Below are 20197 nucleotides of genomic sequence, written 5' to 3' on the forward strand. Positions count from 1 at the left end.
AGGGAGAGAGACGTGGAGGAGAGAGTGAGAGAGAGAGAGGTGGAGAAGAGGCAGAGCATCAGAGAGAGAAAGAAAGAGGTGGAGGAGAGAGAGGTGAGAGGAGAGAGAGAGTAGAGAGAGAGAGAGAGAGAGAGAGAGAGAGAGAGAGAGAGAGAGAGAGAGAGAGAGAGAGAGAGAGAGAGAGAGAGAGAGAGAGAGAGAGAGAGAGAGAGAGAGAGAGAGAGAGAGAGAGAGAGAGAGAGAGAGAGAGAGAGAGAGAGAGAGAGGGGCAGAAAGAGGACAGAGTGAAATCATCTATTGCAGGCATTTAGGTTTCTGTCGCCGATGGAGATAGGCAGAGTAAGGTAGGATACCACCACTACCTTATCGAGGGACCGCATCACCACACACATACACACACCGCACACACAGAAACACACCACGCACACTCCATAGGAGAAGCTGGTGAAGCTCGGAGGGGAAAACACGCTTCGCTTCTCTGTGGTTTGGAACGCTAGAAGACTAACACACCGTATAGGAGCCTCAGCCAGCCCTTGTCTCCAGGATCCTCTAGCAGCAATAACGCTCACAAACAGCTCTCCACTCCAATAATACAGCTATCTCCATCAGACCAACTCTCCACTCCACAGCTCTCCACTCCACTAGCACAGCTCTCTCCATCCGACCAGCTCTCTTACAACTCTCTCTCAGCTCTCTCCCAACCGCTACCATGAACTTCCTGCGTCGCCGGCTATCTGACAGCAGCTTTATAGCTAATCTTCCTAACGGCTACATGACAGACCTCCAGAGATCTGACCCTCCACCGCCTCCCCCCTCTACAGCCACCCCAGGAGTCCCAGCCACATCCTCAGGACAAGCTCCAGCCCCAGCCCCCAACGCTGTCCCCTCTGCCTCCCCAGCTCCAGAGTGTCGGCCCCAGGCTGCCCCGGCCCCCTCCTCAGGCTCTGGGTTCTTCAGCTCCCTGACCTCCCTGAGTTCCATCACCAATGTGGTGAAACAGACAGCAGCTTCAGCTGGCTTGGTGGATCAGAACCCAGCACCCGGGCCTGGTCCTGTCTCCATGAGATTTAAGATCCTGCTGATTATCGACGAGCCGCAGCATGAGTGGTGAGTGGACACCTGGACGGCATGCCTCAACCAATCAGCTTATCCTATTAGCTATACGAGGACAGTCAGGGTGGATTCCAATAGGGCAGCAGGAACCTGCACAGGGCTTAGGGATAACCGTATGGATCAGAATACACCCTCAGATTAATGTTGGAGTTGGGTTTGTTGTCATAACTGTCTTAATGTAAGTTGCTCTGAATAAGAGTGTCTGCTAAATGTCTCAAATGTAAATGTGATGTCAGCTCTCGTTGGTGAGCTGCAGGATCAGGTTGGATTGGTTTAGTGTTAGGGTTAGGGTTAGGGTTAGGTTGGACAGTAAAATGTGACTGCACAAGTTTCATCTGAGGTGTGTGAGCACTGAGCATTTACAATGATATTCTATTACATGTATACATCCTATTTCCTTTTCCCTTTCCCATGTTGAAATCAGTGTTTGAAGTGTGTTAGTCAGATGGCTATATTATCTCAACACACAGATACCATTCTATTCCCAGGGGATCAACAGCATCCTGCTAGCTCTGGATTCAGAGGGATGTTATGTTATAAAGTTGATAGAGAGATGTTATGTTATGAAGAGGAGAGAGGGATGTTATGTTATGAAGAGGACAGAGAGATGTTATGTTATGAAGAGGATAGAGAGATGTTATGTTATGAAGAGGACAGAGAGATGTTATGTTATAAAGAGGATAGAGAGATGTTATGTTATGAAGAGGATAGAGAGATGTTATGTTATAAAGAGGACAGAGAGATGTTATGTTATAAAGAGGAGAGAGAGATGTTATGTTATGAAGAGGATGGAGAGATGTTATGTTATGAAGAGGAGAGAGAGATGTTATGTTATAAAGAGGACAGAGAGATGTTATGTTATGAAGAGGAGAGAGAGATGTTATGTTATGTTATAAAGAGGATAGAGAGATGTTATGTTATGAAGAGGATGGAGAGATGTTGTGTTTTGTTATAAAGAGAATAGAGATGCTATGTTATATTGCTGTGGCTTCCAGCATCAGACACAGCCTAGTGATGGGCCTGCAAAGGGTGGTGGTCTGGATTCTCACCTGCACATGCCTAACCAGCCCTCTGGAGTCTGGGATGGTTTGTGTGACTTGCCCCATGATCCCTGAATTACGTGGGGCCGAGTCATTCACGATGGGGACACAGTTTCTTATTTTTCTTGTCAATTTTTGTCGCTTCTGCAATTCAGGATGATACTCTTTGGTCCATTCTTCTTTTGTTCTGATTGACCAACCACAGCTCATACTTGACTGGAGGCTTCCAGGATATCAGGGAGACTCCTTTTTTGCACAAACTGACCCTTGACAGGGTGCCATAAAATCTGTGAGGACATTGGAAGTACTTCACCATTTTCTGAGTGGCTTCCACACTCTCCAACTGGATATAACACCTTCTATGACCCCAGTTAGGTCAGAATCCTTTAGGTCAGAATCCTCCAAGGTATCGTCTGCCAACAATTCTGAGCTTTTGGGATCCCCCTTATATTTAGAATTAGCCACCAGAGAGGCACTTTTGGAAGGAGCAGAGTCTTTAGCATTAACACCAGCTCCAACCTCATCTAACAAGCTTTGTTCATCTTCCACCTGGACACCCTCTTTGTCTAGATCTTTGTTTTCCAAATCAATGTCATTCCCCTTTCTCTCATTCTTGACCACCTTCTTGTTCAACCACCTTCTTGTTCCACCACTTTCTCAGCAGGTTGTTTGCCTGTACTGGGTCTCTTTTTGTTTGTGGAGTTTGAGGTCTTGCTGGTCTCCTCGCTCTTGTGTCTGCTGCTGTGGCTTTTACTGGAATATGCTCTTCTGTATGTGGTGGAGTCAGGACTTTCTCTCAGGTAAGCTGACTTTGACATTCTTTCCATTGATCTTGAGGGGATTGGAGTGGTAGTACTTCACCATAATGTCAACATCTTTCCAATCTACCATCTCAATCAGGGTCTGATCACTTGAAAATGTTGAATGTCACACATCCACAAACATTTCCCAGGAGGAAAAACAAAGCACTGTATTTGTCACGACTTCCACCGAGGCTGACTCCCCTCCTTGTTCGGGCAGGTTTCGGTGTTCGGCGTCACCGGCTTACTAGCTACTGCCGATCCATTTATCATCACTCCATTTGTCTTGTCTTCAATCACACTCACCTGGTCCTTATTCCCTCATTAGTCATTGTATAAGTGTTCCCTCTGCTTTCTTGTCTGTGTGGGTGATTGTTTACTGTGGAGGTTAGTGAAGCTCAGTGGAGCTCGTGTATTTTGTATCGACGGGAGTATTTTCCCGTGTGCCTTGTAATTTCCAGTGCGCCTGTTTTGTGCCCTGGAGTGTGTTTGACGCATTTCTGCGTAAACCTGTATTTTGCGGTTTAAAGCCTGTTATTCTGTGATTTACCCTCCTGCGCCTGACTCCTTCAACACCACCTCATCACAGTATTGGTAAATTGTTCGATGGGCCGTTTTTCTGGTGGTTCATCCGACCTTGGCATATACAGTAAATACTGCACACTACAGGTGACAGGTACAGAGTCAAACTATTTCACATCACAAAAGCTTTGCTTTTACTGAAGTGATCCACCATATTGACTGCCTCTTTGTGCGAACCAAACTCTAGAAAGCCCTTGCAGGGGAATACCAGATGTATTACAACTGTGCCGAATGGCTTAGCCAAAGTCATCAAGTCTTCAACACCAACAGAGCCAAGGGGAAATTTAGTGACCACCACCTTTGTGCCAGCCTTGGGCTTCAAATGGTGTCTTTCTGGTGCAAACCAGACTTCTCCTCCTACGCGGTCTGAGCTATGTTGTCTCTTGTAAGGCAGGACGTGGCACTCCTCTGCGCTGGGAATTAGCATCTCTACTTGGGATGGAAATTGACTTTTTCCTCATCCGGATATCTTGTTTTTCCGAATCTGGATATAAACGCAAGAGTTCTCGACAGCCCTCTTCATAGCGTAATCCATTGAGATGATCCTTCCATTGCTTAGTAGAATTCAACATGCAGAAGCATAGAGAGCATGAGCGTGGGTAAATATTGGGCACAACTCCATGAACTTCATTCCTACGGGGAGTATGAAAAAATTATGTATGCACTCACTAACTGTAAGTCGCTCTGGATAAGAGCGTCTGCTAAATGACTAAAATGTAAATGTTTAATGTAATGAAAATCATTCACTTGATGGGAAGAACGTTGGCTGTCGGATGTTTTTTCCCTCGAGGGCCTAGTGTGGTGTGGAATCTCTCCTTGCCTCGGCCCGCTCTGGTTGCACCTCCACTCTCCAATAGTCAGTGTCACCATGGCTGCTTGACCGGTGACGGACTGCAGGGGGACTGTCCCGTCTGCTGCTGCCATTCTGTGAGTCTCTTGGCACCTTCACTGCAAAGCCTTTGTCCAGGATATCTGCCAAGAACTTGGTGTAGTCCTTACAGAACTGAGGATTCTTGCCGAGTTTCCTTTTCAGGTTGAGAGCACGCTGTACTGCCACACAGCGGTTGTTAGGAAATTCAGCATTCTAATTCCTCAGTGGTAGGCATATACTATAGTGGCCACCCACAAGCTTGGCTGACTGTGAGACACGCTCTATGAAGAGATGATCTTCTCTTAATATTTCAAGCTGCTCCTCATGGTGGCGCTCTGGGAAGTCATGCATGATCTGTTGCTGAAGCAGTTCTTCTAGCTCGACAACAGAGATTCTATGTGCCATTACGTGAGACTGCCAATAGGTGGAGACATTGCCCAGACAACTGAAGCAGACTTCCTTGGTCTTCAAAAAGTCCAACTTCTCTTGGTGTGGATTCTTGTTCACTTCTGTGCATGTGCCTTGACTGAGTTCTCTTTGACAGAATGGACACTGCCAGAGTGCCGCACCAGAGGGATTGCCAACCCAGCTCTTCACTGTTTTCACAACTAATGTGACGCTGGTGGCAAAACCCAAACCCATTTTCCTCTATTTGAGAACACTCGGCCTACTCACAAGTCGTGAACCTTCCCTCACTGCTGAGGTGGGGGTTTCCCTCAGGTTTCCAAACACAGGATGTGATGCAATCCTGGCTTGGCGATCAACAAAGGTAACCAGATCAGCACAACTGGCTCTTCTTCCTTTTTTCTCTTGTAGGTCATAAGCCAACCCACTCCATTTTTCTTTCAACTTATACGACAGCTTTGATACTATAGCACTCATACTTGTTGGGCTGTCCATTTCCTCCATATAAAGTGACTCGTTTCAGGAAACTAGGCGTTTGTTGCGCATCACTACTTCACAGGAGAGGCATTTGAACGTAAACATTTATTTTGATCAAAATGGGTTTTAGGCAGAAACGCCTTCTGGAACATGTGAACTTTCATATGTCTTTATAACAAACTTGTATGCCATCTGTAAATAAAAAATATGAAAAAGTGAAATTACGAGCCTAGTTGGTTTAGCCACGGAAAAAGACAGGAACCTTCCCACTGGCCAAGATTGGCTGAGATAATGGATGGGCTGGACATGCTGAGAGATGAGTACGGATTGGTCTGCCATGTAGCACGTTTCTGTTTATAACATGAGATGCTCAGTATGTGTAGGTAATCCTTTCTAATGCGTGTTTTTTGAAAAATATAATGAAGAACTGCAAAAGTGTTGCTAATGCTCTCCACTTTCTGGAGGACCGAGTTTTGAAATCAATGGAATGCCCAGTGGAAGCAGAGTATGATAACCAAGGAGATGGACAAAATTCTACCGTTTGATTGCAAATATGCGGAGGGAGTCAAAGAGAACACACAGAAGGCTGTAGTATAAAACACCTGCCTCCAGAATACATTTTCAAACTAAGGGTAACCATGGCATCCGTGGCAGAGAGGGAGAAGCATTCATCCATGTATATGGGTAAGAGAGTCTAGCTAACTACATCTTCAGATATTATAAGTTTCTAATTTTGTCAGAAAGTCATTTTCATTGCAAGTTAAAGCGTACTATTAGCTAGCTAGCTAACGTTAGCTGGCTGGCTCGCTAGCTAAAGTTATGTTTATGATCTGTGTAGTAATATTATTTGTATCTCAGAGCCATTTGAATTGCTAGTTATAGCCTAATGTTAGCTAGCTAGCTAACATTGAACCTAGCTAGTTGGTTAGATTTAGCTACCTGTAGATTCATGCAGGGTAGTAACATTATCAGTTTGCATTATGGTTCATTGTTTAGCTAGCTAGCTAGCCACGTCTAAACAAAAGACTCCACTATGCAAATAACAATTTCACTGTACAGTTTATACCTTCTGTATCCTGTGCATTATTTGATATAGTGTGTTTACCAGAGACGGTAATGTGAAGAACAACATGACCTGCACCAAAGTCAAATTAGGATATAACGTTAGGCCAACGAGACAGTGTCCATGTTCTAAGATTTTCCAGTAGAATGCCATGCTTTTACTTCTTCACACTCACAACTGTAAGCTATCTTCTGTGTTTGTATTTATTAGGGGTCCCCATTAACTGCTGCCAAGGCAGAAGCTACTCTTCCTGGGGTCCAAACACATTAAGGCACTTACATCACACATAAAACCTCTTTAAGGAATACCTGGAATAGTATAAAGTAATCCTTCTAGAGTGTGTCTGTACCTGTGTGTGTGTCTCTTCACAGTCCCCGCTGTTCCATAAGGTGTATTTCTATCTGTTTTGTCAATCTGATTCTACTGCTTGCATCAGTTACCTGATGTGGAATAGAGTTCCATGTAGTCATGGCTCTATGTAGTACTGTGCGCCTCCCATAGTCTGTTCTGGACTTGGGGACTGTGAAGAGACCTCTGGTGGCATGTCTTGTGGGTGATGCATGGGTGTCCGAGCTGTGTGCTTGTAGTTTAAACAGACAGCTCGGTGCATTCAGCTTGTCAACACTTCTTACAAAAACAAGTAGTGTTTAAGTAAATCGCTCCTCCACTTTGAGCCATGAGAGATTGACATGCATATCATTAACGTTAGCTCCCCATGTACATTTAAGGGCCAGCCGTGCTGCCCTGTTCTGAGCCAATTGTAATTTTCCTAAGTCCCTCTTTGTGGCACCTGACCACATGACTGAACAGTAGTCCAGGTGCGACAAAACTAGGGCCTGAAGGACCTGCCTTGTTGATAGTGTTGTTAAGAAGGCAGAGCAGCGCTTTTATTATAGACAGACCTCTCCTCATAATAGCTATTGTTGAATCAACATGTTTTGACCATGACAGTTTACAATCCAGGGTTACTCCAAGCAGCTTAGTCACCTCAACTTGCTCAATTTCCACATTATTCATTACAAGATTTAGTTGAGTTTAGAGTTTAGTGAATGATTTGTCCCAAATACAATGCTTAGATCTTTAGAAATATTTAGGACTAATTTATTCCTTGCCACCCACTCTGGAACTAACTGCAGCTCTTTGTTAAGTGTTGCAGTCATTTCAGTCACTGTGGTAGCTGACATGTATAGTGTTGAGTCATCCGCATACATAGACACACTTTACTCAAAGCCAGTGGCATGTCGTTAGTAAAGATTGAGAAAAGTAAGGGGCCTAGACAGCTGCCCTGGGAAATGCCTGATTCTACCTGGATTATGTTGGAGAGGCTTCCATTAAATAACACCCTCTGTGTTCTGTTAGACAGGTAACTCTTTATCCACAATATAGCATGGGGTGTAAAGCCATAACACATACGTTTTTCCAGCAACAGACTATGATTGATCATGTCAAAAGCCGCACTGAAGTCTAACAAAACAGCCCTCACAATCTTTTGATCATCAATTTCTCTCAGCCAATCATCAGTCATTTGTGTAAGTGCTGTGCATGTTGAATGTCCTTCCCTATAAGCATTCTGAAAGTCTGTTGACAATTTGTTTACTGTAAAATAGCATTTTATCTGGTCAAACACAATTTTTTCAGAAAGTTCACTAAGGGTTGGTAACAGGCTGATTGGTTGGATATTTGAGCCAGTTAAGGGGGCTTTACTATTCTTAGGTATGGGATTAATTGTTGCTTCCCTTCAGGCCTGAGGGCACAGACTTTCTACTAGGCTTAAACTGAAGATATGGCAAATAGTAGTGGCAATATCATCTGCTATTATCCTCAGTAATTTTCCATCCAAGTTGTCAGACCCCGGTGGCTTGTTATTGTTGATCGACAATAATACTATTTTCACCTCTTCCACACTTACTTTACGGATTTCAAAATTACAATGCTTGAGTTTCATAATTTGGTCAGATATACTTGGATGTGTTGTGTCAAAGTCAATACTTTATAGAGCCACATTTTGCAGCAATTACAGCTGCAAGTCTCTTGGGGTATGTCTCTATAAGCTTGGCACATCTAGCCACTGGGATTTTTGCCCATTCTTCAAGGCAAAACTGCTCCAGCTCCTTCAAGTTGGATGGGTTCCGCTGGTGTACAGCAATCTTTAAGTCATACCACATATTCTCAATTAGATTTAGCTCTGGGCTTTGACTAGGCCTTTCCAATACATTTAAATGTTTCCCCTTAAACCACTCAAGTGTTGCTTTAGCAGTATGCTTAGGGTCATTGTCCTGCTGGAAGGTGAACCTCCGTCCCAGTCTCAAATCTCTGGAAGACTGAAACAGGTTTCCCTCAAGAATTTCCTTGTATTTAGTGCCATCCATCATTCCTTCAATTCTGACCAGTTTCCCAGTCCCTGCTGATGAAAAACATCCCCACAGCATGATGCTGCCACCAGCATGCTTCACTGTAGGGATGTTGTTCTCGGGGTGATGAGAGGTGTTGGGTTTGGGCCAGACATAGTGTTTTCCTTGATGGCCAAAAAGCTCAATTTTAGTCTCCTCTGACCAGAGTTCCTTCTTCCATATGTTTGGGGAGTCTCCCACATGCCTTTTGGTGAACACCAAATGTGTTGCTTATTTTTTTCTTTAAGCAATGGCTTTTTTCTGGCCACTCTTCCATAAAGCACAGCTCTGTGGAGTGTATGGCTTAAAGTGGTCCTATGGACAGATACTCCAATATCCGCTGTGGAGCTTTGCAGCTCCTTCAGGGTTATCTTTGGTCTCTTTGTTGCCTCTCTGATTAATACCCTACTCGCCTGGTCTGTGATTTTTGTGGGCGGCCCTCTCTTGGCAGGTTTGTTGTGGTGCCATATTATTTCCAGTTTTTAATAATGGATTTTATGATGCTCTGTGGGATGTTCAAAGTTTTTTATTTTTTTATAACCCAACCCTGATCTGTACTTCTCCACAACTTTGTCCCTGATGTGTTTGGAGAGCTCCTTGGTCTTCATGGTGCCGCTTGCTTGGTGGTGCCCCTTGCTCAGTGGTGTTGCAGACTCTGGGGCCTTTCAAAATATGTGTATATACAGTGGGGGAAAAAGGTATTTAGTCAGCCACCAATTGTGCAAGTTCTTCCACTTAAAAAGATGAGAGAGGCCTGTAATTTTCATCATAGGTACACGTCAACTATGACAGACAAATTGAGAAAAAAATGTTGGTCAATAACAAACGTTTCTCAATACTTTGTTATATACCCTTTGTTGGCAATGACACAGGTCAAACGTTTTCTGTAAGTCTTCACAAGGTTTTCACACACTGTTGCTGGTATTTTGGCCCATTTTTCCATGCAGATCTCCTCTAGAGCAGTGATGTTTTGGGGCTGTCGCTGGGCAACATGGACTTTCAACTCCTCCAAAGATTTTCTTATGGGGTTGAGATCTGGAGACTGGCTAGGCCACTCCAGGACCTTGAAATGCTTCTTACGAAGCCACTTCTTCGTTGCCCGGGCGGTGTGTTTGGGATCATTGTCATGCTGAAAGACCCAGCCACGTTTCATCTTCAATGCCCTTGCTGATGGAAGGAGGTTTTCACTCAAAATCTCACGATACATGGCCCCATTCATTTTTTCCTTTACACGGATCAGTCGTCCTGGTCCCTTTGCAGAAAAACAGCCCCAAAGCATGATGTTTCCACCCCCATGCTTCACAGTAGGTATGGTGTTCTTTGGATGCAACTCAGCATTCTTTGTCCTCCAAACACGACGAGTTGAGTTTTTACCAAAAAAGTTCTATTTTGGTTTCATCTGACCATATGACATTCTCCCCAATCCTCTTCTGGATCATCCAAATGCACTCTAGCAAACTTCAGACGGGCCTGGAGATGTACTGGCTTAAGCAGGGGGACACGTCTGGCACTGCAGGATTTGAGTCCCTGGCGGCGTAGTGTGTTACTGATGGTAGGCTTTGTTGCTTTGGTCCCAGCTCTCTGCAGGTCATTCACTAGGTCCCCCGTGTGGTTCTGGGATTTTTGCTCACCGTTCTTGTGATCATTTTGACCCCACGGGGTGAGATCTTGCGTGGAGCCCCAGATCGAGGGAGATTATCAGTGGTCTTGTATGTCTTCCATTTCCTAATAATTGCTCCCACAGTTGATTTCTTCAAACCAAGCTGCTTACCTATTGCAGATTCAGTCTTCCCAGCCTGGTGCAGGTCTACAATTTTGTTTCTGGTGTCCTTTGACAGCTATTTGGTCTTGGCCATAGTCGAGTTTGGAGTGTGACTGTTTGAGGTTGTGGACAGGTGTCTTTTATACTGATAACTTATTCAAACAGGTGCCATTAATACAGGTAACGAGTGGTGGACAGAGGAGCCTCTTAAAGAAGAAGTTACAGGTCTGTGAGAGCCAGAAATCTTGCTTGTTTGTAGGTGACCAAATACTTATTTTCCACCATAATTTGCAAATAAATTCATTAAAAATCCTACAATTTGTCTGTCATGGTTGACGTGTACCTATGATGAAAATTACAGGTCTCTCTCATCCTTTTAAGTGGGAGAACTTGCACAATTGGTGGCTGACTAAATACTTTTTTCCCCCACTGTATATACCGAGAGGTAACATACTTTTGAATTTGTATTATACAATCTCCAGTTCCTTGGAACAGACCCGAATATTCACCTAGTGACTTCCCAGGATTTGCACTAACCCTAACCCTAACCCTAACCCTAGTGACTTCCCAGGATTTGACCTAACCCTAAACCATCTAATGATCGCCTTGTTTGAGGGCTTCCGTAGATCAGCGACGTCCTAATCAGTATACTTGTTTTCCTTAGTTCCTTGTCCCTTATTCCTTCATTCTATTCCTTTTCCCTTTAATTTTATTCAAGCCAAATTTCCCTGGGCCCAGTGTTATCAATTCCTTTTTTCCTTAGATCCTGTATTATATTCACACTCCCCCCTGTTTGTGTTGTTTCCAACGCAAACAAATTTAGAACGGAATCTCATCACACAGCAATCACAGCATGGCACACACAGGTTCTTCACGGTGCATCCCCTCAACGCACACACAGCCACACAAACTGACCAGCGCCCAAAGTTGTGAGAAAGCTCACCTTATCTGCCGGCCTCTGGAGCGGGAGTCAGTTCGGAGCCCATGATGGAACGTTGAAACAGACGCAACTCGCCCCAAAATCCTCGTCGCCAGTTCCTGTGGTGGTGAACAACGATGCTGCGATGATGTGTTGATAAGGAATTTCTGTGGTGGTGAACAACGATGCTGTGATGATGTGTTGATAAGAAATCCGCTGACACTGTACTTTGATTATAAAGGTTTATTATATCAAAGATTTCAGCATCAATTTACAGACTTCTGCAGAATCTGGAGAGCAACAAACCCAATCTCAAATATGATCACTCTCCCCTTCCTTTGTTCAAACATGGTATATATATATCCTATGCCCTATGTAACATAAGATGGCGTGTTTTGAATAGACCAATCCCTGGCCTCCACATATCCCAATCTCCACTGTTTTAGGGGGCCCCTATAGTAACACTTTCCAGATGTTTCAGCAAAGTAGAGTATGCAAACCTCAGCTATAGAATGTTCAGATACTACAGCGGGATTCTGGGACAAGAAATGGTGGCCCTAGCTGTTAAAAGCTAATGCAGAATCCATGCAAAAACAAGTTCACTATTTATATCTAACCAAGATTGGTTATTTTCTTGTCAAAAACAACAAAAACAACAAACCAAATGTTTCCATCATACAGTGTTCTGCTACGCACTGTGCAATTAGCTCGCCATTAACTTGTAAATAATGATCTTGTTTTGAGTTTGTTTTCCTGCAACAATGAATACAAATTAGCTAAAGTTAAGACGTTGTCAGCTATATGATATGGTCACTAGTTGAACTGGCTAGCCAGCTAACTTAGCATTAGCTAACAGGCTTACATGCTAGAAACGAACCAAAACATTGTTTAGAAAGTTGCTTTTAGTTGCCTGGTTTGCTAGATTGACATATACTAAATTCATTTTTAAACGGATGGGTTTATTGGTGTTAAAATACACCAGTTATGTCATTTTGTACCACCAGGCTGCTGATGTCATGCAGCCTGTCGTTTTTGTGTTTATACTTCATATCGACAACAACAAGTTTGATGTCGGACGACAACACTCTGTTTAGCACATGGCCTCATGTAAATCCTTAAAGAGGTGGGTGGGACTAAGGCTTAAGAGGGTGTGAACGATACTGAATAATTGTAGACAAAGAAGAGCTCTCCTGTAGGTGTACCAAAACATTCAAGGGCCATTTTCTCAAAAGTAGGGTTACAAGTTTATCTACTTTCAAAGCAGAATTACTTTCTCATTATTGCTCAACTATAGTGTATGATATACAATTTTCTAGCTCTGAGTCTCTACTTTTATCCAATGTAAAATAAATACATATATCACATTTTGCTATATAAGACCAAATCGAGCCGGTCGGTCACATATTGAACATTATCCACAGTGCTGAGGCGAGCCGGTCGGTCCCATATTGAACATTATCCACAGTGCTGAGGCATACAGTGAGAAAAACTGCAAAGGCTTGTAGGGATTCGGATCTTCTACCCTTATTGGAGGCCTCTGCATAACTTCTGTCAGCCTCCATATGTTGGCAACTGCAGAATAAATCTCTGGGTTGCCCCATGTTGGATTGCTCCAAAAAGTACTGCCTTTCTTTGCTCTTCTCGGTACTGTCTTCAATAGCATGTTCAAAGGCACATACAAACAACCTGTAGTTTAGTGGGTTAGTGGCTTACAACAGGCTCCACCTGTATGTTAGTTGACCTACGATGAACCAAGCGGTATGTGGTGGCAGCACCGTGTTGCAACATACTACTTTGACCTGGTCCTGTGCAGTATGGGGATCCCAGGTCAGCCATGGTGTGTGATTGTGTGCTATGGAGACCTGCGACAACCTGAGTGGGGGTGGGTACCTCTATTCTTTGAGTAACCTTCCCCAAGGTATCCTCAGGGCTTCCCATTGCATTCAGGTAATCATTATTTCCATCATCTGATTCAAGTCATGTTACGCAGTGGAACACAGTGATATTTCACATCATGTTATACATTGAAACACAGTGATATTTCACATCATGTTACACACTGAAACACAGTGATATTTCACATCATGTTATACATTGAAACACAGTGATATTTCACATCATGTTACACACCGAAACACAGTGATATTTCACATCATGTTACACCAACCTGATCTCAAAGTTTCATTTCGGAATTTGCAGTATTATGGATGAATGCCATATTATTTTTGACGCATTAATTCCACGTGGTTACAGGCATCATTCTGCGTGTTTACAGGGTTAAAACTCAAAGGGTTAAGTGTAGGTATTAATTCTGAGGGGTTAAGGTTAGGCCTATGATTTGAGGATGGCATAAAACAAAAATAAATTAAAACAATGCGCTGTTTCCATGAAGTATCATCAAGTAATCTACCTGCTTGCTAGAGCATGGTGATCTGCTGTGGCACAGTGGTCTAAGCAACGCGCTCTGGCTCTGTGCCTCATGAGTTCTCGCCCAGTGGTCTAAGCAATGCGCTCTGGCTCTGTGCCTCATGAGTTCTCGCCCAGTGGTCTAAGCAATGCGCTCTGGCTCTGTGCCTCATGAGTTCTCGCCCAGTGGTCTAAGCAATGCGCTCTGGCTCTGTGCCTCATGAGTTCTCGCCCAGTGGTCTAAGCAACGCGCTCTGGCTCTGTGCCTCATGAGTTCTCGCCCAGTGCTGTGTCATTGTTTATTAATTTTTTAGTTGAGCGACGAAGAACGCATATATCGAAGTCCTCAGGACCTATTCAACCATCTGAAATCGACGGCTGTTTCTAGTGACCAGGCTGGTTACTCCGTGAAACACAGTGATACTGTCACGCCCTGGCTCTGGGGACTCTAATATGTTGAGCCAGGGTGTGTATAGTGTATGTGTGTTCTAGGTTTCACTTTCTGGTTTTGTAGATCTATGTTGGCCAGGGTGGCTCCCAATCAGAGACGGCTGTAGCTCGTTGTCTCTGATTGGGAGTCATACTTAGGTAGCCGTTTGGCACTCATTCATTGTGGTTTCTTGTTCGTATTTGGTTTGTGTATTACCATTGACTGTCACGTCATCGTTTTGTTGTTTTGATCGTGTGATCATTCTTTAAATAAATATGTTCGCCTTCAACGCTGCGCCTTGGTCCTCCTCTCTGTTTGACGATCGTGACAGATACAGTGCATTTGGAAAGTATTCAGATCCCTTTCACTTTTTCCATATTTTGTTATGTTACAGCCTTATTCTAAAATTGATTAAATAAAAAAAATTCCCTCATCAATCTACACAGAATACCCCATAATGACAATGCAAAAACAGGTTTTTCAAAACTTTGGCAAATGTATTAAAAAATAATAATAATAATAACGTATTTACATAAATATTCAGACCCTTTGCTATGAGACTAAAATTGACCTCAGGTGCATCCTGTTTCCATTGATCATTCTTGAGATGTTTCTAAAACTTGATTCGAGTCCACCTGTGGTAAATTCAATTGATTGGACATAATTTGGAAAGGCACACACCTGTCTATATAAGGTCCCACAGTTGACAGTGCATGTCAGAGCAAAAACCAAGTCATGAGGTTGAAGGAATTGTACCAAAAAATGTCTGCAGCATTGAAAGTCCCCAAGAACACAGTGGCCTCCATCATTCTTGAATGGAAGAAGTTTGGAACCACCACGACTCTTCCTAGAGCTGGCAGTCTGGCCAAACTGAGCAATCGGGGGAGAAGGGCCTTGGTCAGGGAGGTGACCAAGAACCTGATGGTCACACTGACAGAGCTCCAGAGTTCCTCTGTGGAGATGGGAGAACCTTCCAGAAGGACAACCATCTCTGCAGCACTCCGCCAATCAGGCCTTTATTGTAGAGTGGCCAGACGGAAGCCACTCCTCAGTGAACGGCACATGACAGCCCGCTTGGAGTTTGCCAAAAGGCACCTAAAGAATCTCAGACCATGAGAAACAAGATTCTCTGGTCTGCTGAAACCAAGATTGAACTCATTGGCCTGAATGCCAAGCGTCACGTCTGGAGGAAACCTGGCACCATCCCTACGGTGAAGCATGTTGGTGGCAGCATCATGCTGTGGGGATGTTTTACAACGGCAGGGACTGTAAGACTAGTCAGGATCGAGGGAAAGATGAACGGAGCAAAGTACAGAGCGATCCTTGATGAAAACCTGCTCCAGAGTGCTCAGGACCTCAGACAGGGGCGAAGGTTCACCTTCAAACAGGACAACGTCCCTAAGCACACAGCCAAGACAATGCAGGAGTGGTTTGGGACAAGTCTCTGAATGTCCTTTGAGTGGCCCAGCCAGAGTCCGGACTTGAACCCGATCTAACAACTCTGGAGAGACCTGAAAATAGCTGTGCAGCGACGCTCCCCATCCAACCTGACAGAGCTTGAGAGGATCTGCAGAGAAGAATGGGAGAAACTCCCCAAATACAGGTGTGCCAAGCTTGTAGCGTCATATCAAAGAAGACTTGAGGCTGTAATCACTGCCGAAGGTGTTTCAACAAAGTACTGAGTAAAGGGTCTGAATACTTTTGTAACTGTGATATTTCAGTTATTTATTTTTAATACATTTGCAAAAATTTCAAAAAAACTGTTTTTGCTTTGTCATTATGGGGTATTGTGTGTAGATTGATGAGGGGAAAAAAACAATTTAATCTATTTCAGAATAAGGCTGTAACGTAACAAAATATGGAAAAAGTCAAGGGGTCCGAATACTTTCTGAAACACAATGATATGTCACATTATGTTACACAGTGAAACACAGTGATATGTCACATTATGTTACACAGTGAAACACAGTGATATGTCACATTATGTTACACAGTAAAACACAGTGATATGTCACATTATGTTACACAGTGAAACACAGTGATATGTGACATGATGTACCAGCTCTGTGTCCCTGTTGTTTTTCAGATCTCTCTCAAATATAAAACCATCCCTGAGTTTCACATGAAATGACAGGGAATCTAATTTAGGTATTAAAGAACGCTGAGTAACTGGAGGACACAACCCAATTTGGCTCTGAGCTGCAAGACCTGCTGGGTAAATAATCACATTTCCTCCTGCTAGTGAGACATAGCGGAGAGAGAGGACTCAGTGCTCTGTTCTGCCTAGCTCTGTAATGTCATTGACTCTCAGTACACACACACACTGATGAGACGCTGATGGGAAGTGAAAAGAGGCTGTGAGGTTCCGCTGCTACAAGGGCGGGGCTAAGCTGTACAACACTCTGTTCTGTTGCCCAGGAAACGGCTGCCTGATGCCCAGAGTGGTGACACGTGCTGCATCAGTCTGAGACAACGTCACATGACCTCCTCAGGGCTACTCTACTCCAGTCCACTGCGCCATTATGTTATCAGAGAGAGAGAAAGAGGGGGGAGGGAGAGGAAGAGAGAGAGGGAGGGGGAGAGAGAGGGGGAGAGAGGGAGGGGGAGAGAGAGGGGGAGAGAGAGGGGGAGAGAGAGGGAGAGAGAGAGAGGTAGAGAGAGAGAGACAGAGGGAGAGACAGAGAGAAAGAGAGAGAGAGGGAGAGAAAAACATCCTTGCAATAGAAATATTAGCATGCGTCATTAGAATATGAAAGGTTTTTTGGAGTTCCCACTGTTATGTTTCCATCTGCACCGCCATCTTTTTGCATGAGTGTGTAAAACGTAATGCACAGCAGAATGTCAACTGGCATGCTTTGGAGCAAACACATGTTATCGTCATTCTATTGTGAATAGTTAGGAAATGAACATCTTCCATGCTTGGTATTAGGCAGAGCAGCCTCTATTCTCTGTCCTCTGAGTAGGATACTTCACTGAACAAAAATATAAATGCAACATGCAACAATTAAAAAGATTTTACTGAGTTACAGTTCATACAGTGTTATGAAATGTAATGTCATGTAATATTTTTTATTGTATATAACTGCCTTAATGTTGCTGGACCCCAGGAAGAGTAGCCTTGGCAGCAGCTGATGGGGATCCTTAATAAATACAAATACGAATATAAGGAAATCAGTCGATTGAAATAAATAAATTAGGCCCTAATCTAAGGATTTCAGATGAACTGTGTGAAGGTGTAGGAAGAACTGTGTGAATGTGTGAAGGAGACAGCATAACTGTGTGAAAGTGACAGCAGTACTGTATGAAGGTGTAAAGGTTACAGCATAACTGGGTGAAGGTGTGAAGGTAACAGCGATTCAACAGCGCCGGAGGTGATGGCTGCCGTTTTATGGACTCTTAACCAACTGTGCTATTTTGTGTGTTTTTCACATTGTTTGTAACTTATTATGTACATAATGTTGCTGCTACCGTCTGTTATGACCGAAAAGAGCTTCTGGATATCAGAACAGCGATTACTCACCTTGAACTGGACAAATCATTTTTCTTTAATGAGTCGGACGAGAGGGATTTGCTCCAGACACCCGACAGGGCCCTCATCCCCGTCATTCGCATTAGAAGGAAAAGGAGATATCGCGGAAGGAAAACGAAGCAGGAAAACGCAAACAGGAAAACGCTCATCCAGAGGTGGCGCTCCTAGTGGCCGGGGACTTTAATGCAGGGAAACTTAAATCTGTTTTACCTCATTTCTATTAGCATGTTAATTGTGCAACCAGAGGGAAAAAAACTCTAGACCACCTTTACTGAGTTACAGTTCATACAGTGTCCTCTGTCCTCTGTAGCTCAGCTGGTAGAGCACGGCGCTTGTAACGCCAAGGTAGTGGGTTCGATCCCCAGGACCACCCATACACAAAACAAATGTATGCATGCGTGACTGTAAGTCGCTTTGGATAAAAGCGTCTGCTAAATGGCATATTATTTTATTATTATTATTTACTCCACACACAGATATGCGTACAAAGCTCTCCCTCGCCCTCCATTTGGCAAATCTGACCATAATTCTATCCTCATGATTCCTGCTTACGAGCAAAAACTAAAGCAGGAAGCACCAGTGACTCGGTCAATAGAAAAGTGGTCAGATGAAGCAGATGCTAAGCTGCAGGACTGTTTTGCTAGCACAGACTGGAATATGTTCCGGGATTCTTCCGATGGCATTGAGGAGTACACCACATCAGTCACTGGATTCATCAATAACTGCATCGATGACGTCGTCCCCACAGTGACTGTACGTACATACCCCAACCAGAAGCCATGGATCAAATTCAAAAATTCAAAAAATACAGAACTAAGAACATATATAGCCCCTGGTTCTCCTCAGACTTGAGTGCCCTTGACCAGCACAAAAACATACTGTGGCGTACTGCATTAGCATCAAATATATATACAACTTTTCAGGGAAGTTAGGAACCAATATACACAAGCAGTTAGGAAAGCAAAGGCTAACTTTTTCAAACAGAAATTTGCATCCTGTAGCACTAACTCCAAAAAGTTTTCGGACACTGTAAAGTCCATGGAGAATAAGAGCACTTCCTCCCAGCTGCCCACTGCACTGAGGCTAGGAAACACTATCACCACCGATAAATCTACAATAATCGAGAATTTCAACGAGCATTTTGCTACGGCTGGCCTTGCTTTCCACCTGGCTACCACTACCCCGGCCACCAGCTCTGCACCCTCCGCTGCAACTTGCCCATGCCCCCCGCTTCTCCTTCACACAAATCCAGACAGCTGATGTTCTGAAAGAGCTGCAAAATCTGGACCCCTACAAATCATCTGGGCTAGACAATCTGGACCCTTTCTTTCTAAAACTAGCCGCCGAAATTGACGCAACCCCTATTACTAGCCTGTTCAACCTCTCTTTCGTAACGTCTGAGATCCCCAGAGATTGAAAGCTGCCGCGGTCATCCCCCTCTTCAAAGGGGGGTGACACTCTAGATCCAAACTGTTACAGACCCATATCCATCCTGCCCTGCCTTTCAAAAAGTTTTTGAAAGCCAAGTTAACAAACAGATCACTGACCATTTCGAATCCCACCGTACCTTCTCCGCTATGCAATCCGGTTTCGAGCTGGTCATGGGTGCACTTCAGCCACGCTCAAGGTCCTAAACGATATTATAACCGCGATCGATAATAGACAGTACTGTGCAGCCGTTTTCATTGACCTGGCCAAGGCTTTCGACTCTGTCAACCACCGCATTCTTATTGGCAGACTAAATAGCCTTGGTTTCTCAAATGACTGCCTCGCCTGGTTCACCAACTACTTCTCAGATAGAGTTCAATGTGTCAAATCGGAGGGCCTGTTGTCTGGACCTATGGCAGTCTCTATGGGGGTGCCACAGGGTTCAATTCTTGGGCAGACTCTTTTCTCTGTGTATATCAATGATGTCGCTCTTGCTGCTGGTGACTCTCAGATCCACCTATACGCAGACGACACCATTTTGTATACATCTGGCCCTTCATTGGACACTGTGTTAACAAACCTCCAAACGAGCTTCAATGCCATACAACACTCCTTCAGTAGCCTCCAACTGCTCTTAAACACTAGTAAAACTAAATGCATGCTCTTCAACCGAACGCTGCTTGCACCCGCCCACCCGACTAGAATCACTACTCTCGACGGGTCTGACCTAGAGTATGTGGACAACTACAAATACCTAGGTGTCTGGTTAGACTGTAAACTCTCCTTCCAGACTCACATTAAGAATCTCCAATCCAAAGTTAAATCTAGAATCGGTTTCCTATTTCGCAACAAAGCCTCCTTCACTCATGCTGCCAAACATGCCCTCGTAAAACTGACTATCCTACCGATCCTTGACTTCGGCGATGTCATTTACAAAATAGCCTCCAACACTCTACTCAGCAAATTGGATGTAGTCTATCAC

The 20197-nt window shown here is 44.1% G+C and overlaps 1 protein-coding gene across 2 annotated transcripts in view; it reads left to right on the forward strand.

Moving 5' to 3' along the window:
- Positions 1–240: 240 nt before the first annotated feature.
- Positions 241–20197, forward strand: part of LOC121559648 (synapsin-2-like) — a 264426-nt gene continuing 244469 nt past the window's right edge. For both annotated transcript variants that reach the window (XM_045214190.1, XM_045214191.1), the window contains exon 1: positions 241–1107. In XM_045214190.1, the coding sequence (XP_045070125.1) occupies positions 710–1107 (398 nt within the window). In that variant the 5' untranslated portion in view covers positions 241–709. The remainder of the gene's footprint in view (positions 1108–20197) is intronic.

Source organism: Coregonus clupeaformis, unplaced genomic scaffold (assembly GCF_020615455.1).
Source record: "Coregonus clupeaformis isolate EN_2021a unplaced genomic scaffold, ASM2061545v1 scaf0212, whole genome shotgun sequence".
In the NCBI taxonomy this organism is placed as follows: Eukaryota; Metazoa; Chordata; class Actinopteri; order Salmoniformes; family Salmonidae; genus Coregonus; species Coregonus clupeaformis.